General features: G+C 38.8%; 1 protein-coding gene across 13 annotated transcripts in view; it reads right to left on the bottom strand.

Annotated features, from left to right (window-relative positions):
* The window catches only part of ADAM22 (ADAM metallopeptidase domain 22), a 134,936-nt gene continuing 109,229 nt past the window's right edge, over positions 1-25,707 (bottom strand). Inside the window, exons 27-33 of one of the 13 annotated variants that reach the window (XM_072925504.1) lie at positions 24,817-25,011; positions 21,951-22,051; positions 21,321-21,387; positions 18,455-18,565; positions 16,284-16,370; positions 8,667-8,790; positions 1-7,410 (exon numbers count right to left, since the gene is read on the bottom strand). In XM_072925504.1, coding sequence (XP_072781605.1) covers positions 7,390-7,410; positions 8,667-8,790; positions 16,284-16,370; positions 18,455-18,565; positions 21,321-21,387; positions 21,951-22,051; positions 24,817-25,011 — 706 coding nt within the window. In that variant the 3' untranslated portion in view covers positions 1-7,389. The remainder of the gene's footprint in view (positions 7,411-8,666; positions 8,791-16,283; positions 16,371-18,454; positions 18,566-21,320; positions 21,388-21,950; positions 22,052-24,816; positions 25,012-25,707) is intronic. The other 12 variants (XM_030264627.4, XM_072925505.1, XM_072925506.1 and 9 more) reach the window with 12 other exon arrangements.

Below are 25,707 nucleotides of genomic sequence, written 5' to 3'. Positions count from 1 at the left end.
TTTGTCATTGAAAGTCACTTTACTGATGTTACAATATGTCAGTAACATTGAAAACCACAGGCATTTGTATTAAATACCCTTGTAGAAGTGGATACTGTGACGCTGTTATTATTAAAAGTGAGCAGGATTTTAGAACCCCAAATTACAATGATTTGATTTTATAAAAAGCAATGTTTTGTTTAGCTACATGAAAGCCAGATTCATTAAACAGCCCAATGCCTGTAATGTTTATGACAAAAATATCACACTCAAAGCTAGAAAGTTGTAAACTGCAGTGCTTCATTTTGATGTTTGTCAAAATCTTGCGCTTTTATTACATCAGGTATGATTTTTAAGGAATTTTAAGTAGCAAAGACAATGATATGATGCAAATCATTGTTTTTGCCAATACTAGCCCAGCCACAGTGGTGAAACATGATTCTCCTTGCCTCTTTCAATAATGGCTAGTATGAGTGAAAAAATAGGGTTGTTTTTTTTTACAGCAATGCCCAAGTTAAACATCAGCACAAAATGAAGCTGGCAGAGCCAATTGGTATATACGACCCCAAAAGCTTTGCTGAAAGAACTGGTCATACAGTAAATAGTGTTTTGTCCAGCAGATTAAAAATTCTGTAATGCTTTGCTATTCTGAAAAAAATATTTTGCATTTATGCAACAATAAAAATAAGTACTGTATTCTATATAAAACATTACCTATTTTAATATATTTTTATCCTTAAGAAAAGAAAAATTAGGTTATATATTCACAGTTTGAGTATGTTCTGGACTGTATTTCCAAGCGTAAAGTATGCAGAGTCTACAGAGGCAGTGAGCAGGAGTTCTTGTAACAATAATCAAACTAAATGAGCATTTGCTGTTCTACAGAGCCTTACAATATTACATGATTAGCTGCTCGCACCACTCCACTTACAAGGTCAGTCAGGCCTATATACAGAATTTCTAACATGGTTGTAAAAATAGACTCTTCATGCTAAAGTTAGAGTATATAAGGTCTTAAGGCCTCATGTTCATATTTTTTAAAACAAAAGCTTTATCTTTTTATTCAGAGGAATACAGAAACAGAAAAATAAAAGATTGTTGCTTTGACATTTTATGCTCTAGTAATTAAAAACTGTGTTGACACCTTTACTTCTCCCCTAGATAACGCATTTCTTTTTAACTGCTCTGTGCTTATTTTCCCAAATTTTCCTCATCTCATTCTGAGTTATATGGCAATTATGGCCCCTCTTAAGTAGCAGAAGTTTTTAAACAGTTTAAAGCTGGTTTAGCTGAAGTGATTTTGAAACTGGTATAGACTGGATTTTAAAGAGCTAGAACTGCCAGATCTGGCTATGTGTGCCAAGTTTGAAGCCAGGTACATTATCTCAAATGTGAGCAATATCTGTGTTCCAAACTTATTTTTACTGCTTGTTTTTCTTACTTGTGTGAGATAACATAGGAATGTTGACTGTTGTAGTGCTTTTCTCTAAATACTTGCAGAAAACTGTTGTGGAATGACAAGTTACCGTGTGCACAAGTTTCCAGAGCTGCAATTTACATCAGCATCCATACTTGAGACACCAGAAATGGTTTTCATAAGCTGACTTAGAAACTACTCATGTCAGAGGAGATTTTAGCATAGATGATAGAAACTATTACTTCCTCTCTTGTTTCTGATCCTGTCTGTATTGCAGCTATGTTTACACAATTAGTTTCACTGTTTTATTTTTTTCTTGCCTTATTAGGATAATAGTTATGTGCACACAGGAACCTCACTCTACTGTCCAGTCATGAGATCACAGCCTGCACATATTTTTGCAGTTTGTCTTCAGGAATCACAGAATATTCTGGGTAAGGGACCCACAAGGATAATCCGGTCTAACTCTTAAGGGAATGGCCCATAGGGGGATTGAACCTGTGACCTTGGAATTATTAACACCGAGCTCCGACCAGCTGAGCACATCAAATGTGATCCAAGTCAAATCCCATATTGCTGATACATAAGATTTGGAAGCCATGCAAATAGTGGCTCATCAGCTCATCTATTCTTGGTATTTCAGTGGAGACTGAAATGCTCAAGCTCTTCAAAAAAGAGGCAAATAACATCATATTGTAGTTAAAAACAGTGGTCCATACAGTCCACTGTTATCCCATGACACAGATACTCAATTTAGAGAAAGAAACATGGGATTTTCAGACTTGGAGCAAGAGAAACGAGAAACAGCTCAACTGTTAGGTTCACAGACTTAGTGATTTAAGAGGCTTAGCCTTCAAAAATGCTAGAGGTGAGAGAGACACAGGATGGCTGAGTCATCAAGTGATTTTACCAGTAGTATTCTGGTTTAACCACAAGTAACTAAGGCCCAAAACAGCCGCTTGCTCAGTCCCCACCCCCAGTGGGATGGCAAGAGAATTGTAAAGGTAAAAGTGAAAACACTTATGGGTTGACATAAGAACAGTTAAATAATTAAAATTAAATAACTGTAGTAATAATAAAAAAAAATAATTAAAAGGAAATTAACAGAGAGAGAGCTAAAACCCAAAAAAAACCCCGAATGATGCAAATGAAAACAATTGCTCAGTAGACCAGTGCTCAGCCAGTCCCTGAGCTGCAGTTCTTCACTGCCAGCCTTCCCCCTGGATTGCTGCTGAGCATGGCATCATATGGTTTAGGATATCCCTTGGGTCTGCTGTCCAGGCTGTGTCCCCTCCCAACTCCTTGTGCACCCCAAGCCCAATTGCTGACGGGGCATGTGAAGAGCAGGAAAGGCCTTGGCTCATTGCAAGCACTGCTCAGCAATAACTGCAAAAATCTTTGCATTATCTACAGTGTTTTCAGCACAAATCCAAACCACAGCCTCATACCAGCTACAATGAAGAAAATTAACTCATCCCCAAGCAAAATCAGTGCAAAATCCACAAGACATGAGGCATCATCACCTGATTATAGCACAAGCAAAAGATCACAGGATAATTAAATGGTCTGGATTGGAAGGGACAATAAAGATCATCTCGTCCCAACCTCCCTGCCATGGGCAGGACTTTCCACTAGACCAGGCTGTTCAGAACCCCATCCAACCTGGTCTTGAACACTTCCAGGGATGAAGCATCCACAGGTCCTCTGAGAAACCTGTGCCATTGTCCCACCACCCTTACAGTAAAGAATTTCTTTCTAATACCTCATTTGACCTACTATCATTAACAGTATTGGAAAGACCCTATCCGTAGTGTGGAAAGGTGATCAATTAAGAAGCTTTCTGATGTCAGCCAACTCACAGAGGCTGTTAGTGTATGAATGTTTCATGAAAATTCTTTTCAGTGGAAGTGAAAAGGAGATGGAAGAGAACAGGAGCTCACTGAGTTTTACACCGGAGTATGATAACTTTGCTTACAACTAGCTATGGGATTCGATGTCAGAGCAAGTCCTAAGGGCTAACTGAAGAGTATATCCTTTAATATTATGGCGTCCCATGCTTCTTTCACATTACATTCTATTTATTAATAAATTCATTAATGAAGTTACAGCAAATTTGGTCAGAATTTGTAGCATATGCATGTCTATAATAGTGCATGTAGCCATTCTTACCTCTGGTTTTCAGTTGTTGAATTAGCATTGACAAGACCTATTAGTTCAAAGCAATAGGGATTTGAGTAAGAGGATTTCAGTACACTAACTATTGACACAATTTCTTTCTGATTTTAATTCAGGCTATACCTCAAAGGTTCACTTGTTCAATAGCACAATCAGAATTATTTCATGAGCACATGAGCTCAGCAGGTTCAACATCTCACAGATCAGGAACTCTTTAAGTCATTTGGAAGAAGCCATCTTCCAAGCCAAGTCACACTTCAGGTGACTGGCAAGCTGTGACTTTAGTCACAATTTAAGCAAAGATAGGCTGTATAAAATTAATAATCTTCTTGAATCTACTTACTTAAATATAACAAAACTATATGTAAATTATCAGTCACAACCATCTCTGGTATATTGCCTGACATGAATAAAGTTCTTAAGTTAACAAATCCAGAATTAGTAGGTAAATCTTTACTTGTTAAACTGTGGCATCATTGTGCAGCATTATTTTTAGATATAATCTCAATTTTCCAGTCTCCATCAGTTAGTCACAATGATTTTATTATAAATTACACAAGATTCTTCTCCCACATTGAAATACATAAGGGTAACTTAAGTATATCTCATCCTGATGGCCCTATGTTCATATAAACAATTACTTCTAGTTGAGAACTGATAGCTTCCTCACTTCAACAGGCATCTACAGCATAGTTGGCAAAAACTAGTTCATTTATTAAAATAAAACCAAAATAAAAGCATGAGTCTCAATGAGTCAAAATAACTGAGCTATATTAGTGACAAGTACTCTATTTTAGTCTGGATGAGGTATTATGCAGCAGTTTATATTGTTATTGCCAACGTAACTAACTACAGTGGATAAAAATATTTGCAATCTTCAAGGTTATTAATCTGGCAGCTTTCCAACATACTACATTTTAAAAGTAAGAAATGACAGCTTTGTAAGCAAACAACTTCTCTGTCCAACCTCCACTGGCTTGGGAGGCTCACACAGCCCTGACAGTTCAGGTCTCCCAAGTTACCAACCTGATGCAAAGTTCTCTGCAGAAGAATTTTGCAAGAACACAAGTCATGTGGTATTCTCATGCTAGACCACCAAAGTGAAAGTCAACACTTATTTAACTTGAACGTAGTGTCCAGAACTAGACTTCCAGTCACTACATATCTCCAAATGTGAGGGTGACTGTTAAAGGTACACTACACACATACGTGTATCATCATATGCAACAAATGAATGGTACCAAAACAAAAGAAGCTGGAAGTACATACTACATTGAAAATACAGTCAGGAGGGCTATTTGTTTGCAAAACAAGAAGCTATGAACATAGCAGAAAGAGCCTGTATGTTATGTCCAGTTCTGTCTGCCAAATCTTGCTGCTTCTTGGTAAGGCAAAATGGAAAGGGAGGAGTAAACAGTGGTAAACATAAGATATGCACAGAAATCTAATGGGATCATTCAAAACTACACACCAGTTTGTATCCAAAAAAATACCATAAAAGGCACATGATGAACAGTCCAGTTACTAAAGACAAAATATGAATATGGGAGGGTAAACCAGCTTCCAGGTGACAGAGTAATACAGCAATGATTGAGTTATCATAATGTCCTAATGTGGGTGAACCTCTTGAGGGTCCTGCTCAAAGTCCAGTGAAATCAACAAAAGACATATTGATTTCAAGTTATGGCTCAGACCCTAATTTCATAAGCTACATGCTATCTTTAATCCATATAGCTACACTCAAAGTAAATCTTTGCAAAAAATATTCTTCAGTGCTGATTGATATATTTACCTTTCACAAAAATGCAGAATCTTTCCCTAAAGCAGTTACAAGTGACTGTCTCTTTCCAGATGGTCAGTCTGCACCCACTTGTGCTCACTGATATTTGTCTTTTTCCAAATACTTACCAGAACCTGTTGACTGTGAGAAAATCATTTCAATTCCAAGGCCAATATTTTGTCATAATCCAACATACAGCCTAATCATAAAATATAGTGCTTCTAAAAATCTTACATATTTTACAGCTGCCAACATCTTTAAACATTTCTTAATTTAATCTTACATATATCTGACTTTATTGAGAGACATAAAAGTTAAAAAAATACATTAAAAGGCTGCAAGTGTTGGATTCACTCACTAAAGGAAATACATGAAAGAGGTAGAAGATTCAGAAACACCATAGATGTTCCCATTACAATAATATCTAATTAATCATACAGTTGTTGGGTAGGGTATTCAACTGCACCACAGAGTCGGTTTTGGAAAACTAGAGAATTATAAACTGATTTAATATGGTCCAGTTTCTCACTAACTGAAAATTCCCAACCAGAAGGCATTTGCTTTACAACAACCTTTAGAAGTCTCAGGTGTTAGAAATACAACCATCAACTAACAGACAAGATTAACATGGTAAAGAGTTGTTCCCCCCCACCCCATTCTTTTTCAGCTAAATTAATTTGTGCTCAGTTTATGCCCAAAAAAATTGTCAAGGGGGCTTCAGGGGCAGCAAGCATAGCATTCAAGTGCATGGTAAATGCGATTCCAGTAACGAATAAAAGTTGAAAGACAGCAATGAAACTGGCCACTTGCCCAGCACTGTTATTATCTAGTGCAGTGAAATTGTTATCCTTCTCATAAGCCTATGCCTTGCCATCTAAAACAGTGTCTGAAATTCTCTATCAAAAATACACAGCAACTCTCACAGACAGACATCACATCACCACATCCTGAACTGACTACTTAGAAGTATTCCCAAATGTCCAGTAAGTTTGAGCTGCACATGACTTAAAGACTGTTGTCTGCTGAATCATTCTTGATTACACCTGTGAGAGGATACAGTGGTTATCCAACTAAACAATGAATTTTGGCTGGTTTATTTTATGATGATTTAAGACAAAGTGCTGCTGTACTGGTTTCCACAGTCTGCTGTACAACTGAGATTGTCACGACAGTATAAGATGCTGAAAAAGTTGTATAGGTTTTGGTCAAACACCAGTTTCTGAGAGACAGTTTTACAGTACTGTACTTTCTGTATTTCCAAGGATGTCTGCTCATAACATTAGAAAATCTGAAGTGTGATGATGTTAGTCATGACTGTTTCTTTAGGCATTTGGCAAAATACACATACGTATAACAGCTATTTTTAACATTATTGAATGTTTACATATATACAATCTGTATACTGAGATTATAAACACGTAAGGTAAAAAAAAAAGATATAATCTTTGTTTGTTTGCCATTTGTGTCAAATAGTTGCTTTTCAAAGCTTGAAATCCTGTCACAAAAAAAAATTCCTATATTTCTTACTCCTGCATGCTAATCTCTACTACAGTATGTTGTTTTTCCCTTACATGTGGAAAGTAAAGAACACAAGGTTCATGCATACAGCATACAAGTTTACATCAGCTGGGCTCTCCATGAGGCATGTTCCCAGTTCCACTCTGGTCTGACTCAGGAGTGCAATAAACCAGAGAAACACCTCTCTTACACAGGACTGGCAAATGGACTGCAGTTGGGATTCTAGGTCACCATGTGGAACAGCCTTGTCACATCTGGGCTAATTATTCTCTGTCAAATGCTATGATTTTGGTTGTGCATCAAATCCATAAAATACAAGTCAACAAAAAAGAAAGAAAAAAAAAAAACTGGTTTTTTTCCTTTCCACATGACAGGAGGTTATCACTGCGATATCACGGGCACCTCTGTTGGTCTTTCGAATTGTCTGAAGAGCAGATGAATGTGCAGTGACTCAGTGATGCTGAGTTTCTATAAAATCCAAAGTAAACAGTTCTGATGTGACCCCAGGAAAACACTGCAGCTAGATGGATGTCTCCCATAGCTGGAGAGGGGGGAAAGGAACACAAATACACATTTAACACCAAGATAAAACAGGCTGTCACCCAAACAGTGCAAGGAGCTTGTTTGGGGAACTGCATCTACATCACTTGGGTCAGCAAATCTCCTCCCAGTGTCTGGTGGGTTTGTGTTCACCAAGTGAGCAGACAGTCTTGAGCATTTCAGCACGACTTGCAGTCAGCATAGTAAATGCCCATGGCTGGGAGTTCAGTTTTCTTTTTAAAAGAGAAATGTCAGTGTAGCATCAAACTTGTACTAGATAGCTTTTACCTTAGAGTTACACTAATATTAGTGGAGAGATAACTTCCCATTTTCATCTGCCTAACTCTGCTCAGAGCAGCATGACTTGCTGCTGTGGGTTTGAGCTGCTGCCAAAGCAGCTCCAGGGCTGAGACACATCAGTACAGCCCAGGCTCCAAGCTGCCTTGGGAGACCCTGTGCTGCACCTCACACAATCTTCTGCCCCAAGCAGCACTGGGGGAGCAGCTTGCAGGTTCCCTCAGCAGCACTCCATTCCTTTTTTCTTGGAAAAAAAAAGGACAGAGAACAGTGATGAGAATCTCATCAGCATCAGCAATATGAACCAAGGGTATTGCAAATAAAGCTCCTAAATGTCAGGACGTTTTTGCTTATTCAAATACCTGTTATGTCTGAATTGACATAAAGGAAATAAAAGTTTTTTGGAGCAGCTGAAAATCTCTGTATGAGGTGTTACTATCCACCACACATTCCAGGAGCTCCTGGTCACTCTAGGGAGACCAAGGTGGGCTCAGGTCACAGAACAGTGAAGTCCCTCCAGCCCTGCAAGCACTCCACGTGTTGCATAACTGGAAATTTTTACATTTCCATTAAGCTGGGAAGTAGCTATCCCAACCACCTGAATGAGAGCTGCTGGAAGAAGGGTAGGAAAGGAGAGCCAAATACACCACTTGCTCCAGGGCTGCCTGTACTCTGCAGACCAAACTGTCCAGGGCACATTTTCAGCTTGAAATAAGAAAAGTAGTGAAATCTGGGCTTCAGGGCAGCTTTATGAGCAACCTGACAAGCTGCCTATAAACACAGCTGTCAAGGCCTTCATCGCTGCCAGTGGCTCTGCAGCTTCAGAACTTCAGGGTGCAAAGGAAATGCCATTCCAGCGCTCCTTGTTGGTCAAAGGTGTTGATCTGCCACAGTTTCCTTTTGAAAAACTACCAGTAAGTCAAGACACTGGTGAAATGCAGAGAGAAGAGGGACACATACCCTGGCACTTTGCCTGTTGACTTTTTTCTCTTCATCAGGAAGTGGTGGCATCGGGTAAGGGTATTTTCTGCTGGAAGCAATAGATCCAGTGGATGAAGACGGAGACTTTGCAGGAGACAGTGTCCTGAGATGTTGAAACACATAAAATAAACATGATGTCTTTGCATTCTAGCACTGCAACAGCAACTGCCATTACTCTGAAGCTTGGTTCAGAGCCAAGAATATAGCTTATTATTAGCTCAATATTAACGGGATAAAATTGCTTGATCAATAGTCTTATAATTTCATTATATTAATAAAGGTATTTAGAGATTTCAGGAACACTGGAAGAAAAAAATTTGCTACTTCTTATTAGAATTGTATAACAAAAATTATTTCTTAAACTGTTTTATATGGTAATGTAATTAATTATTATTAAATTATTAAAAACTAAATCTGCAATTGAATAAATACAGAACTAAAAGATAAACATGGCATTATAGAGCCTAAATAGAAACAGAAATTGTATAAACACAAGCTGAACAAATGTCTTCTCCCAGTGACTAAATGGCAATTATGTGTCTTTATGCATATCTTACACATCTCCTAAACTGATACAAACATAGCAAATAAATCTATTATTGTTGTAACATTAATTTACACAAATGCATGCATTTGGAGGCCAAACTGTTAGTTGTGAAGTAACAAAGGCATATACAAAGTGCTAATAACGAATTGTTATACATGCAAGCATCATACAGTGCATATTGTTCCAGCCAAAGAAAGAGTCTGATGAGAATATACAAAAATGGACTGATTAGTCAATAGCAATCAGCATTTCTGTACAAGGTGAGTAGAGTAAGCAGGAGCAAGTAAATGTTTGTATCACATGAAAGGCATTCTTTTCATGTCAATAAGGCAACAGCACATTATTGACTGAAATTTTATACCCAAGAAAAACTCTTATGCTTCTGTTTTGAGATTCTGCACTTTTCCCACTTGAGAGGTTCCTATCAGACTCTAAATCTGGGCAGAGTAAAATGACAAAAAGGCCTCAAAGTAGAAAAATTGAGCTATCCTGGCCACCTTATTCTCTTGTGCAGACCAAGGGCATCCACCACAGGAGGCCTCTTAATACTGCAAGCACATCACTCAGCCCTCCCTGAGCACTGCAGTCAAGTATCTTCTGAGTTAAGGTGTCCCTGAAGATGGAAAGTTTTCATAATAATAAGTGAAATTTATTTACCTTTAAATAACTGTACTTTTATTTTGGATTATTGTATCATTTTGTTGTGTCTGTAGCTCCCTACAATAGCAGATTCTTTTGCCCCCCATACAAACAATGACTGATGGTAGCCACAAGCAACAAGGTGTCAATGGAAATTATATGATGAGAGCTCTCCACTCTGGCTCATGATCCTCTAATGCCTCATGTGGTAGCCTCTAAGTTCAACAGCACTTAAGAGATCTACATTGATACAATTATCCAAACATGGAAGCATACATCTTCAGTACCTGCACATTGATCACCCATTAAGATGAACTGGACATACACCGATGTTTTCAGGAAGAAAAACCCTGAAACAGTTACTGCAGTATAAAACAAGTTTTTTTGTATGTCCAGCATCATAGATCTGGGCACCAAACTGTGCATGGAAGAAAACAGGTTAATTTAAAAAAATAATTCCAGGGAAAGGTTGTCAACAGTGCCCTGCTGTTCACTGTCCATACAAGTCCTCTCATCTCTGCTCCCACTTGGACTATCACTAACAAACTATTTGTGGATTGAGAATGAAGAATATAAGGAGAAGAGGGAAGGGGGGAATAAGGAGATCAGATTTTACATATTATTAGTAATCCAATTATTCACAAATGTTACCCCATTGCTGCAGTAGAATTTTAAATTTTCATTTAAAAATCTGTAACAATGCACTTGGAGATCAAAAAAAAGGAACTGAGCTAGTGGAATCTGACTTGGTAAGCCCTATCAGAAAGCCATTTATAAGGTGGCACAACCTGGGCTACCTTATATGAATGAAAGCATCTCCCATCTCTTCCACCACACCAGGCACAACACTTCCAACATAGCACAGGCTCTTCACATTTTAGAGACTCTAAGAGAAGGCCACAATGAGAGGAAAAGCCACAACCAATTTTCCTGTCCATCCATCTGAGCAGGTGACCCTGGAAGGAGTAATAATCCCCTGAAGGATGGGGCATCTTGAATATTTTCCCTGCACATGCAGGTCCTCTGCCCAGGATCCCTAACTGAGCCTTTCAGCCAGGAAGCTTTGCACCATAATCAAACACAATGCTGCCTTTTCCAAAGATTTTGAAGGCCAAGCCTCCAGTGTAGCTGGCTACGTATCCTGCTTCTCAAAGGCCCTTTGCACTGCCTGCTCACCTGCAGTTTGCACACCTGACTGATGTGAGCTTTGCTGCTCAGCTGCACCTGCAACACTGCAGCCAGTACATGGAGAATGCAGTTGCACACTTAGTGAAATGACCTTGCCCTCCCCTCACAGGGCCTCACCACTCATTTTTGTTATAGAGTTAGGTGCTGGTTTTTGTCATCTTTAGTGCCAGCTACTGACACTGTGAGCATACACGACTCAGCATATGCTCACAGATCTTACAGTGCGTCTTCTGTGATAAACATTGTTTGAGGTGGTTTTGATCACCTTTCAGGTTGTGCCCTGCAATTGTGTATGTGCTGTGTATCCCAGATTTACATATACTTTAAATGAGAAAGGTCATATCTCACTCTTTCTCATTTACAGGATGGAGAGACAGCATTCAGGGACACTTGCAGGTAATGCTGGGGTTAAAGGTAGGAAAACTTGGCAGTTTTGGTCAAGGGTGGGATCCACTTAGCTTTCACTAGGGTTTCAGTTCTCCTACAATCAAATCCATTAGCTTTCATGCCAAACGTTGCTTCCAGATGAAACTTACACAACAAACCAGTACACACCAGGACATAGATTCAGAGGTTTTACTGCCAACCCCAAATGAAGCCATGCACCTCACCTGCAAAAAATCTAATTTTTGAACAGAAAGCAAGATAGAGCAACCACTTTGTGTCTTTCTGTCCTGAAAGCTAAAACTAAGAGTGTGTGGAGACCATTCTGTGATTCACAACAAACACTATGGCAGCAAGAAGACATCTGGAAGCAGTCCCTGCAGCCTTGGGTCTACCTGCTTGGCCTCCCGTCCCTAAACAGCAATGTTGGCCCACAAGAAATAGTGCAAAATGTGGCACCTGGTCACACAACTGAACATCTTGCAATTTTGAGTGTCATTTGAACTGAACTCAAGGCAGGTGGCCCTGACAGATCTGAACTGTTCATAAACTGTGAGTGATTCTCTTTTGCAGACTGAAATAATGTAATGAAATTCTATTAACCTTCAACTTGGTGAAAGTGTTGAAAGCTCAAATATAGACCCTATCAGCCTAATCTAACCTTTGCTGTCATGGATTCAGCTCTTTGTATGACATCATCAGGCTAGATCCTACATTAGGAAGTTAGGATCTTCTAAAAACACTGGTGTGGCTAAACATTTTAAAGTAAGTTCCTTTTTAAAGCCACAGATGTGCACACATGTCCTCAGAAAGAGCAGCAGCAGAGGGGAGAGGAGGCTGATGGAGAGGCTGCAGAAGAGACAATGATTATGGCTTGGGGTGTCACTTGGAGCTATGCCTCAGAAGCAGGAACTCACATGCTTCAATGAACCCTCCTCCCTAACACTTGAAACAAAATCCTGATCCTACTGACAGCAGTAGGCATTTTTTCATTGCCTGCTAACAAAAAACAGTATTTTGCTTTGGTTGTAATAGGGAAAAGGCTTGCTTGTTTGTTTTTTTACTTTAAGCACAGTCTAGAGCTGCCTCAGCAAGAGCAGATTGCCTAGGGCTGGTCATGGCTCTGCTTCAGCTGGATGCTCACAGAAGAAGGTAATGGAGATGGTCAGCTGAAGAGGAACTGAGAAAAAATCAAGGACACAAAAGTACATTAGAAATAGGAGGGAAGTGGCAGCCTACTGTGTCCTCCTTCCATGCCCCTTCTCAATGCCCTTCTGATACGGGACAGCCATTTTCCTTCTGGGAAAAGTGATCTGGGTCTCCATCTAAAAAAAGCCTTTCTTTGTAAACAACTTTTGTGTTTAAGTAACTCATAAAATATAACTTATTGTAAATATCTGCATTAAATCAAACGTAGGTGGCTCAGCGCTTTAGAAGGTGCTTTTCTAGTCTTTTTTGTTTATAATTATCTCCAGAAATGTCATGTTTGGGATTTCTATCAGTTTGTTTTCTGATTCCATCATGGCTCCATCAAGTCTTTCAGATTCAGTGAGAATTCTGAGTAATTTTTAACAATATATCAGAAGGTCAGCCTGTGCAGTGGACATTGTAATTGGCAGTAACAAGAATAAGCAGTAGTAGCACATTCATAAAATAATGTTCCATACAGCAAAGCTAAAATCAAGGTGAGGCTACCTGCCTGATTTTATTGCTGAGGTTATGTGGTTATTGCCTGGCACACAAAATTAAAATCTAGACTAGATTTTGAGCAATAAAATGAGAGTTCTCTTCACAGATCTTATATTCTTACAGAAAGGAATCCCACACTAGGGAGATTTCTGGTGCCAGAGACACCAGCTACTATTATTACTATCATAATAAAAAGTAATTATATAGAAATACCCATCAGGCTTGTAGACTAGAAAAAAAATTACTAGTAAGTCAGATATTAGAGAGACAAATTATGATTTATACAGGGTTTTTAAAGTAGATGGAAAAAATCTTGGTGATGACTAATATCCCTATATTCTGAAAATTTTCAGCTTTCCTAGAAAGTATTTCTTGTAATTTTTCCTTATTCTGTTTCAACTCTTCCTACAACATCACCAGTCATCAGCATATTATTCCTAAAGCTACAGGGAAACAAGCAAAACAACAGTATTACTTTCAGGACACATTTAAAAGAACAGAGAAATCAAAAACAGCAACATGAAAATTACTCAGCTAAATATCTGGTGTAAATGTCTTATCCTGGGACTCAGACTCATAAAATAAAGTACCAGGTGGACAGTCTGACTTCTGCCTGATGCTCTAGTTCATCAAGGAGGATCTGTTTTGTTCTGTTTGTGCATCACTTCACAGGCCCAGGCTCGAAACCCAGCCACAAGATGTTCTGACACACCATTCTTAAGAACAGTCTTTTCCTGTCTATGCTATCATTAAGCAAAATTGCATCTGATTTTTGTGGAGAAACATTTAGTTCAACCTCTTGTGAACCCACAGCAACTCATCTCAGGAGATCTGATCTTTTCCCTTCTATAATGTATCTGCAGAATACTTCTCTATGACTGCCTCATTTAATTAGGACAATACAGATTTCTAAATTTATTCTAGTTGCTCTGATTTCTAAGGGTAACTGCTACAGGCAGTGATTAGTAGGCTTCTGTGGTGCAAAAAATTTGATTTATCTCTGCTGATATATATCCTTTGAAACTCACATGGGTCAGCTTAATCCTCATCTACATGCCAAAAATGCTTGGTTTATCTCAAATACAATTAGAAATGTGACTCATTCAGTGTAACAGCTGAATACCCTCGGGGCAAGACACACTCCTATCAATTTAATCTAGTTACTAAATAAAAATATACTGATATTAAAAAATGAAAACCAAATTATGAGTAAGAAAACAGATTTTTAACCCTGTTTAACTAAACCATTTCAAGTAACCTGTATTAAAACAGTGCTATCTTCATATTCCATCTATGTCTTTGTTTATGGCTACCACAGGGCTTCTGATATAAAAACCCTGAAAGACAGCTATGGGGTTATGTTATGGTGGGCAGATCTTGACCTTGCCTGAACAATAAAGATCAAGAGGCTATATTTAGAAAAGGTTTTGGTAATCACACACCTCAATTCTTATGTGAGTTTGCCTAATTTCAGCTTCCAGTGACCTTTGGTCATTATCAGTCTTAGTTTACAAATCTAAAGGAACCTCCCCACACAGAGATTTTGCTCCACATGCAATGATGTGGACTTCATGATCAGGTAAGTGTTCAGCTGCTCCCTTAAACTGAACAGCCTGAGTCTCTCCAGTCCTTTCTATGTTTTTTCTAGGCTTAGATCTGCCCAGGCCTAGAAGGTGCTTGCTGAACTGCAGACACCACACCTGGACCCTGTATCCCAGTGCTGAAGCAACCAGACTCACAATACTCCCTGCTGGAATATCCAAGTACTGAGACCTGTCTGATACCAACAGGCACAATCAAAAAAACCTCCTGTAAGCCTTGGATTCTTGCATCAGGGATCTCTTCTCCTTTTTCAGGATTGAGATCAGGGCTAACAGACTAAAGTTTACTCATTTTTCCTAACTGTTCACTGGAAACCTTTCTCTGTCTATGATTTACGAGGTGTTGAAAACAAACAGAAATGGTTTTTAAAAGTAACAATTTTATGGTGTTTTAAGACTTTGGGATATTTTTAGTTCTAAAAATGACAAAATTCCTACCCTGCATTTAATGTCTGCCAGTGTTACTATTGGAATAAAAGTGTTTCATTAGCACCCCCTGATACAACTCCAATCACTTTTTTTTCCCAAATGCACACTGCACACATTTAGTATGTTTCTGCCCTGTTGCACTATTATTAGGTCTACTGGTGTGGCAAAATTATTAAGATTCTATTTACTTGTTCTTACCATCCTTCACTGTTTTAGCTAAAGATTTTGCTTATTAATCTTTTGATTTGTGTTTCTGCTACTATCTTCTTTTTTGATAAGTGAGATAACAGCTTCATGGATTTTGTTCATACTTTATGTTATTTGTCATAAATTGTCTTCCATTCTCTCCTGTGCTGGTTCATTTCTTCAGCTAGTGCAGAGATCTGTCTCAGCTGTGGGACTGTATCTTTTGGGAATATACTGCAACAGTCTCAGTCTCTTGACTCCTGTCCAACAGGGGCCCAGCCTCATGCATGCTTTTTCTCTGTAACTTAGACTGTACCAGATAATGCACACTTTTCCCTTTCAAAAACAAGTTATATTTTTGGTTGAACCCTACCTCACTTGTAACAGATTAATTAGCATTTTGACAATTAGAGCAGAGAGTATATTCTCATACATTTCGTTTTCCAATGACAATATATAAATTATTTCATTGCAGGCTGAGGGTAAAATACCACTACTTTTTAGTCTTTTTTCATTTAAATTTTAGTATGCACTATATAAGACAGTAGGTAGAGTCAATGTGTTATGAAACCACTTGCTTCAGTAAATTAACATTCTATTTAAGTTAATACTATTTTATTAGTGATAAATATGTCTCATGCCCATAAAACATTATTTGGCATAAAATGATGAGAAAGCTACTACAAGCTATAGATGATGGTGGGAACGCATGCACTACACACACCCTTTTCAATGGCTTCATCAGAACATTCAGAAAAAGAATTGTAAATTGCACATGAAGCCAAAAACAGACATCAAAATGCAGCAAAAGAAGAGGGGCCCTTTGCACCTAAGTAACTTGTATTGATTTATACAAGATAGGAGTCCCAATATATTTGTATATGCTGAAAGAGCTCTAAAAAATGAGAATTATAGAATTAATTTACAAAATACCTAAAGTATGGTCCTTCTGTGTTTTTATTCACATCTTCTACCCACTTAGCTACATTATATTCTCTTTTGAACCATGGGTTTAAATACCTGCAGAAAGCAATGGAAGGAACAGAGAAAGCAGAAGAACAAGAATAGAAAATCTGAGAACACACAGCACAAGCTTAGCAAGGATGTCTTCATCCCCAAAATGCAAGTGAATATGGCAAATAAATCAGTATGGATTTGGGTGAGGACTAGGTAATGTGTACAACTGCATGAGAAAATATGACCTACAACAAGACTCATGTTTGATTAATCTGGAAACTCTTTGAGATACATCATCCATTTAATGTCTTAAGGGTAAAATTCAGTCCTGTGCAGAGGGCCAGCATTAAGCTCATGGTTTGAATTCCCTCATGATTGCAAAATAAGGATGAAGGGGCATTTTGGCTTCAGTCGTGACATTTGCTTGTCAAAGACACACTTTTGCACCCATCTAGATAAATTGCAAGATAATGGCTAAAAGACCACAGAATCCTGGGCTTGACCCTTTTTACAGGAATGAATTTCAGCCTTATTGTGTTAAAAGATTTGAATTTTTTGCCACTATAGTGACAATTTTTACACTTACAGGCAAACAACCCTCGGATTTTTTTTAATGTTCATTTAGTTTGGCTTTAATGGAGGTAGGCTGTAGAGTTATCTCACATTTTACAGAAGCAATATTGACACCAAAACCACATTTTTTTAGGAAAAAAAAAGTCTGAGTTGTATACTCATATTAGTTACATGAAAAATTATGAAATAAAGATGATGTTTCATTATCTGACAACAAATTACCAAGGAAGAAGAAAACTTTTTTGTAACAAATTTTTCCCAATAACAAGATAAGTAAATTCCTCCCCCTCTGTCTTGTCAACAAAAAAGGGAGATGCAGAAAATAGTAGTCTGCCTGGACCAATTTAAAGTTTTTTCTCGTCACATATGAATGGCAACAATCAAATGACTATTTGTGACCACTGTCTTTATACAATAGAAACTAGCACAATGATATAGGAAACAAATTTTAACCAAGGAAAATGGGAAAGAAAATTCCTCTTTAAGTTATTTTTGATACTTCTGGTCCAGTTCTTGCCAGCCATATTTATGGGAGGGACTCCAATGACCTCACACATGGGAACAGGCCTTGCAAGTTATTGCTCAGATGAATAAAAGTTGGCCAAATCATGTCATTCAACCCCCTCCATATTTCAAACAACAATGACAACAAAAGCAGCAGCACTTTTTCAACTTCTTTTGCTCCTTTTTTGCTCTGGAACGTCTCCTCCCCACCCCGCGCAAGCACAGCCACAGCTCTCAGAAAGTACTCGCCCTCAGCCACAAGTGCTTCTAAGTAGCTTCCTCAGCTCGCTTATCTCTCAGGAAACGGGAGTGCTTTATGCTTTCCAGCGTGGGGTCTTAGAGAAAGAAAACGTCAAAAGCAGTAGCGCAGCAAAACAGATGAACCGCAAGTGAAGCAACAGGCTGATGCCAGCATCACCAGGAGCTAATAAAGTTCTGCTTTAGCTTTAATTGTACATTTTCTTGTACTTGCTGCAATACTTTAAACTTGCAGTTTTTCATTTGAAAGGGTCTTTTGGTAACCATGAAACACTCCCAGTCTGGCTTCTTGCATTAGAAAACAGTGTAAAGTGCTATCAAAGCATGCAATTGTTGCACAACCATGTTGCAGGGATTCCTGGGTCAGGGTGTATTACAGACCATCATTCACCACCTCAATCCATCTGTTACAAAAAGGTTAAACTTAAGTTACTGCAGACCACTACATGATACCATTGGAAAGCCCTCAGGCTGATCTTTCTGGCCACATGTTCATTAGTAATGGCCAGAATCCACATATTCTTTGGGTGAGAAATTCTGCTTCGAAACAAGGTGTCCTTACGCATAAGCCTAGAGCTAGACCGACAGCTCGATTTGGCTCGTAGCGCAACATGCAACAAGGCAAAAGACCTGTGCTCAAGAGTACTCATACTCCCCAGGCTGGCGAGGAGGAAGGGTAGCTAGCGCTGCATCAGCAGGAGCACCTCCAAGCAGTCACAGTGTTTTGCCACAGTGAAACTATCGGATACTAGGGAAGGGACTTTTCACGGGACAAAATGGCAGCCCAGAATGCAGGGGCAGGTGAGACTGACCTGTGATCCCGACTCCCTGTTTGGGGGTGGTCAGAACCCCCTGGGCTTATGCCTTGGGCAGAGATTTGGTGGGCGAGAGAAAGCCCAGGCTCAGATGCATGGGTTACCCGGCTGCAAAAAGACAATATATAATAGAAAGTCTAAACCAAAGATGTTCGTATCAGTTACAACGAGGAAGACAAATGCTTATAGGAAAAGCAGTGCAAATTAACAAAGGTCTGAATTGCTATCTGTTCCTGGGACCTGTTTTAACACAAGATCCCAATTAAACTGTCAACTTATCCAGGAAACTCTCATCATTCCTGGCTAATTCTAATTTTATTTTAATAGAGAACTATTTATCAGGCCATTTCATCAGCCATGTTTCTGAAAAAGCATTTGGCCTGTTGGCATTCCTTCCACATGTAATGAACCATCTGCCTTTAGTAAAGAATAATTATTTTGTCATCAAACATCCCAAAACCATTAAAAATGTCTTATTAGTAGTCTCCTCAGAGCTCTATGCATAGCATAAGCCTTGTTCATGTATGCTAGGTCCAAAGGTCACGCAAAGGTGTGAGCAGGATATTTTTCAGGAGATGCCCAAAGTGTTCGCAACTTCCTGCTCAGTGCTGCAGGCTTCAAACCTTGCTCAGTCCTTAATAAATTTTGTTTAAATGATTAACGGCACAATTCCATTTGATTCTTGGCTGTATACAAAAAAAAAAAAAACCTGTGCATAATGTTAACAGTTACTGCAGACCCATGCTTACAAGTATCTTTGTAGGCAACCACACCAGTGTGCTCCTGCTTAAAAAAAAAAATGAATTCTGCACAAGGTGTGGCATTAATAAACCAAATTTTATAATGGTTAACTACAGTCTGCTAATTACAAGAGACCAACACTGTTATCCCTTTTCTTCCATATCAACAAGTATGCTTTACTGGACTCCTAAAGGCCACACAAGCTGATTTTCTAAATACTGCTTCAGAACAGATTTCAATATTATTCTGTATTTCCCAGGCACGGTAGAGAGGTAAAAAGGTAAAAGCCTCCATGTATTCTGCAGCATCCTCAAAGCAGCTAGTGTCGCTTTTTTTTTTTCCTAAATGACTAGATGCTGGTCACAGTTAGATCATTCTCAGTCTAGTTACTCTCCTTGCAAAACAGCTGTCCCTCTAACCAGAGAGATAACTGCTCTCTAACAGCCCTGCGTTCTCTCCATTCCCCACTGAACTGACACAGAATGAGGATCATTCCGTGGGAGCTCTCTCTCCAGCTGGTGACAGGACTGCCAAGGAGACTCGGACAAGCCATTCAGGCCTGTGCAGGCCTGATCAGGAGAAAGAGTATTTCCCTGCCTGGCAGGCCTCTCCCAGGAACATACACACTGTGCTTCATCCCCAAAAGGTTGCTGCATGGCCCTTGGGAAGTACAATCCTCCTCCCTGTAGCATCAGGGCTGCTGGGTTGAGAGACCACCATAACAAGCAGCAAGAAGAAATGCAGAGAATTAGGTGGAAATTCAAGGGCACCTTTAAAAGAGGAACAAATATACAGGGAAAAATATTTCCAACTCACAATATCTCTGTCTGCCTGCTTATTTAATGCTCCAAAGTTCTCAGAGCAAATCTCATTTGTGTTTTTGGCAGTTCGGCCAGACTAAATTTGATTTTATCAAAATATCTCATGCAAGGAGAAAAGAAAATAAGCAAACATTTCAGAGTTTATCAGCACAAAGGCAAAGAGCACAGAGACTCTTGAGATAAACTCCTCAATGGCTAAAATTTCTGATTCCATGATGCCATTTTGGCCATGCAATGTTAAAATTGCAATGTGCACCGAAGTATTGTTTCTGTAACTTGTAACATAGGGTTTTCTCTAGGAACCCTTTTTGAGCCTACTAACCTCAAGACAGTACACTGCAGGTGAAAGAAAAGTTTCAGAACTAACTCAAAATCCCCAAACCAAAGAAAAGGGGGCCCAGAGAGCAATTAGCATTATCAGTTTCCAGCAGGGTTGGTATCAAGCCCATTTGCCCATCAAGGTGCAAAGTTAGTAGTCATGACATGGGGAAGGACACTGTCACTGCCATCATGGTCAAAGGAGGGGCCATTCATGTGGGGTGGAAGTGCTGTAAGGGCAGGCCAGTGCTTTTGATAAGCCCAGAGGTTTCCAGCCATTCACCACTCATTCAAAAGAGGGGTCTGAACCAACAGTACATAAGAAAGGCTCTTTCTGTGTGGAGAGCACTGCACACATGGGCTCTTCAGGAAATGTAACCAATAAATCAATAAGCCAACAACTCTAAGCTGTAGTGGAAAAGTCTGGGCATCAGTCACTTGGTAGAGACTTTAATTACCCATTTATCGCAGGGCTTAGTCAAGACTGGCTGTTTCAGGCTTGCAATGGCAAACTTCAAGGCACTCTCAAAGCAGACAGATACCTCTCCTAAAATCTCCAGGAAAGTATGCAGAGATACAAATCTCTAACTCTGCAATGGCCCAACCCAAGGTGAAGACAAGGGTAGGAAACAGTCAGGTTATCAGAAACTCAGTATTGAACCAGGATACACTCAGCAATGGCAGTTTACTGTAGACAAAAGCCTGCAGTGATGGTGCAGGCTGCCACCATCATTGGGAATTGCTATGGGAACGACTGTGAGGAAGCCTACATAAAAAAAGAAAATTGATAGTTAATTTTTAAAGAATACATAAAAAGAGGTTGAAATACATTAGCCAAGCCATTTACCAGATTATCAGTCAGCAAACAGAATGGGCCACAGAGCAAAAATGCAGCTGTCTACTTTAAGTAGTTTTAATTTCCATCTACAAAACACAAATATGAAAACTACTTTTTGTCTTTGCTTTTTTAAATTCAGACTTACTCAGTTGAATTAGACCGTGGCCTAAATCTTTTGCCTCTGACTTTCTTTCTGTTTCCTCCTATATTACCTGAAAGAAATCAAAGGACAAAGACAGTAAAACAACTTGAAACTCACCTGCCCCATGCCAAACCGTATATTCTTTTTGCATCCATAGCAAAATAATTGCTACCTTTAAACCATTAACCTTTAGCCATTTAAATCTCACAGGTCTGTTCTTCTTGAATTACCTCAGACACTTAGGTTACCTTTCTCTACTTTTTGCTACAACTGTACAGGGAAAAAAACTCCTTTATTTCAGCTGTTATTTGACAAAATCACTACACTTCAAGAAAAACACCTAACACTGCCTGATAAAATCACAGAAACTGGCAATGGTGAATAGATTTCTTTCTCTTTTTCATGTTAGCTCACACTGGAGGGAGAAATTAAGTGCAATTTTTTTTTGTGACAAAGCACTGTGCAAAAAAGGCACTTATGTCGGGTGCTGCTAAATTCTAATTCCAAGTTAATAACAATTGGCACAATTTTAAGGCGTCATGCTGCTATCCTAAGATCAGCTAAACTTTCAGCAGAGCAGTAGTGGTCCAGAGGCTGGTTTCCACCGTGGCCAGCACAGTGGTTCACACTTACCTTGCCAAGAATTACTCCTAGGCCTCCCATTTTCACAAATGTCTGAAATATGTTTTGTGTCTGGGATCCTTTCACTCCAGGAATGAGATAATCCATTTGACCTGGAATAGGAGGGCTCAGATGCGGTTATTGTTAAGGGTATTGTCTCACATCAATGTTAGCTCAGTGGTTTGGTCACATTGCCGAGGCTGGTGACAAAACACAGCCTAAGGTCTGTCTGCACTAGCAGAGCACCTAGGATTTCTGATTAAACTCTGCACCTTGCAGCTGTCCTGCAGTGGTTCCATGTGCCCACATTCAAGAGCCAGGCATCCGCACTGCTTTCTCACTCGTCTGCTGTGGAATGCACAAACACCGGCGCACACCAGACTTTCTTTTGGATTTGCAGCTCTGCCTCAGTTCCTAGATGGAAGATGCTTTTACTACTGTGCTCATTTCAAGGCTTTTTCATCTCACAGTCAAGCACATCCCGCCTGCAGGCTGCCCACTCCCTCCTTATGCTGCTGCAGGAAAGCTAGGACAGCTTCCCCCAACCCACTGCTGCCCGTCTCAGGGGCCCAGGAATTGGTGACGAGCATCCTCCCACCCAGAGCTGGTAGTGCCATGGGAGAGATAACTCTGCCTCATTTTTGCTAATTTTCAACGTTTATATTTTATCAGCCAATTGCTACAATATATACTTCTAGTGCTAAACTCAAAGCCAAAAATAGTCTTTTTATCTAGGTGCTTGGTGCAAACTATTTTTTCTTTCCTCTTGCATTCCTTTTAAGAGCCAGAGATGTATGGTGATGTCCAACATGTAGGGTTTTGCAACAAGCTGCCTCTTGTTGAACTAGAGCTGCTGCTCAGCTGTTTGCCATGAGATCTATATTTCCAAAAAAGAAGAGGAAGTTGAAAAATCCACAATAGACGGTTTACGTATTACAAACTCTTGCTTAAAGGAACTTTTTTTGTAATTTTTAAGTCTGGATACTTGCATTTTTCAGTCTCTGCTTTCCTTGGGGGCATCTGAGAGATATTCTTCAGTTTTCAGAAGCTCAGGCTAATCACAGCCACACTGAGGTGAGCCCAGGGTGTCATTAATTCAAACTTAATCACATAATGAAAGATCTGACAAATAACAGATCCACTGTTTTCAAACACTTCCTCCTCCTCCTCAAGGTCTCTTTCAGGTTCGGGAATGTCTTGATATATAATGGTTTTGTTGCTTGCTATTTCATAATAGCAAGAGTTACCATGAAGTTATGTCTTAATCCTTGAACATCCTCTGAGTACCAGCTAATATTCCATAGTGCTTTCCAGCATGGAGAAGCCCAGGCAGCTGATGGCCCAGTCACTCTAACATGTCCCAAGAGATGCCATCCATACCAGCACACAGAGCAAATAAAAACCTGCTTGGAAGGTAGGAGGTAGCACTCTGGGAATTCAAATGGAAGGACTATGTCAGCTGTATCACAATGTTAATGGAATATTTGTCAGACTTACTTTTCCAGACTTGACAGTGGCACAACATACCTGAACTGGTGGTGGGAACAACAAAACTCTCTAGTACAGACAGACCTTAGAAACCATTAGCTTTTTGGAACAAATAATAAAGAGAGACACATGAAATAAATGAAGTATGAAAAGAAACACAGATACTGTATGAAAGAAGAAACACATTAAATTACAGTATTTAAAAATAACTTCTTTTTTAACTGGTATTTAAACCTGATAGACAAAGCTATGAAAACTTGCTTTCCCAAGACTTTATTTCAAAATTTTAACCAAATTTAAAAAAGATTCTCTAACACAAACAGTGCATAATTAAAGATTAATGCTCGCTTCTTAAAAAAAAAACAACACACTCATCTAAAAAGCTGAATTTAAAAATTAGAGATAATAAAGTAATCACCACTGGAGTTTCCCTAATAACATAATCATTAGAACAAACTGAATGAAGTTGTCTATAAGATCAAGCTGCTATACCAGAAGATAAAATGTCACTACATATGTGCCCCTTCCATACATTTTCTTAATTTTAATTGAAATAATAGCAAAGAAAACGGCTTCATCAACTGCACAGTTGTAGGCTGCTTAGTGGGACAAGAATTAAGAATTGCAGTTTTCCTGTGAACCAGCTCATGACTGTCAATTCCTCTAGGACACAGTGCTTCTCACAGTGCTCTTTTACAGTGCTAGCTGAAGATTTTCACATAAAGAATCTTTAACTGCAGAGGAACAGTGAGCATCATGATCTTAGCAATTACAAATGGCTCTTAATGCTTTTAAATGAATCTTCCCTTTTAAAATGTTGAATTTTTTAGGCAACTGGAAAAATAAAGGAATTAGTGAAATTTGATCAAGGGCAAAAGCTAATTCTCTCTAATCTAATGACAGCAAGCAAAAAACTGCAGAAAGTCTTTGTAGAATTATTTTCTAAGATAACACTTGGTGACCATTTAGTATACTAGTCACTATCTTCTTTAATATGAGACAGCAGAAGTCTAAGTCAACACACTGGATTAATGACACTGACAAATAAAGATATAAAAATACATTTATATTTAACATTTTATGTTTATAACTATTATTGAAGAAAGACAATGTTCCTTTTCTTTGATTACATGACATTGATTTAAAAAGTTGTTGGCATTCTATTTGATTTTTTTTCAGCCAGCAATTATTATTACAGTATACTTGAAATCAATTTTCAAGCAGGGATATGATGAAAATTTTATTAAACAAAAATTGGTTTACAATGCAAAATTTTTTATTCTGGCCTAATCATACTAATTAGCAACTAGGACACAGGAGAAAAATCAGTAATCAAAGCAAAAAGGATGCTATTTCAAACATTCCACAAAGAAAGAAGAAAGAGTCAAACCTGCTGCAAAACAATGAAATGTTCTGACTAATGGAATAATGGGTGATGGAACAGGTAGAAATCTGAAAATGCGACAGAAAAGCAGACCTCTTCTTAGAACTAGATGCAGAGTTTGTGCTGACTCCAGGAGGCATGTCGCTATAAAAAGAGTCGGCCTCTCCCGGCTTTTTTACATAATCTCCCTGGGGTATTTGTCTGAAGTGTAATAAACATTGTAGAGTCAGAAAACATGACAGGAACTAGAATGCACACAAACATGCATGAACGTTAGTTTAAAAGAAAGAGGCAAGGATAACAATCCTTGAGAAAACCTGTTAACCACACACCATAAAGCTATTAAATAATTCAACCATCTGAGAGAAAACTCACACACGCTTCTGTTATGTGCAGAAGAGTGGATTATGTGGTTTTGGAAAGAGAAAACAAGGAAAAACATTAACTCTGACCACAACTTTCAAAGTGAACAGTTAGTGATTCTTTAGACACTGGATAACCAGTCCAGACATTTCAAACAGCTCATCATGCTGGTTGCAAAAAACAATAGTACTGAGCCTAAGCTGAATACATGCCTGCATCAAAGAGGAGCTCAGGAATAGTGAATGCTTTTTTTCTTCTGAGGTAGATGCTTACCATTTAACTCTTGTGATCATGATAGAATTCAAGAGTAGCAATCTGTTGAGCTGTTTAAATCTCAGGAGGACAAAAGCCTCCAGTTTTTTAACTGAATTCTTGTATAAGATAACTAATGCCAGTGTCAGAGATTCTCAGCTACTCCTGATTACCACAGTAGTAGACTCAATCTGCCAAGACACATGACAGTAATGTAATAGTTTATCCTTTTCCAGAACTAGAAGCTCAGTTATGGTAAAAAAACAAACAAACAAAAAAACC

The sequence above is a fragment of the Taeniopygia guttata genome, chromosome 2, assembly GCF_048771995.1.
Source record: "Taeniopygia guttata chromosome 2, bTaeGut7.mat, whole genome shotgun sequence".
Lineage (NCBI taxonomy): Eukaryota > Metazoa > Chordata > Aves > Passeriformes > Estrildidae > Taeniopygia > Taeniopygia guttata.
Note: the sequence above shows the minus strand (reverse complement) of the source record. Positions and strands in the feature narration are given on the sequence as shown.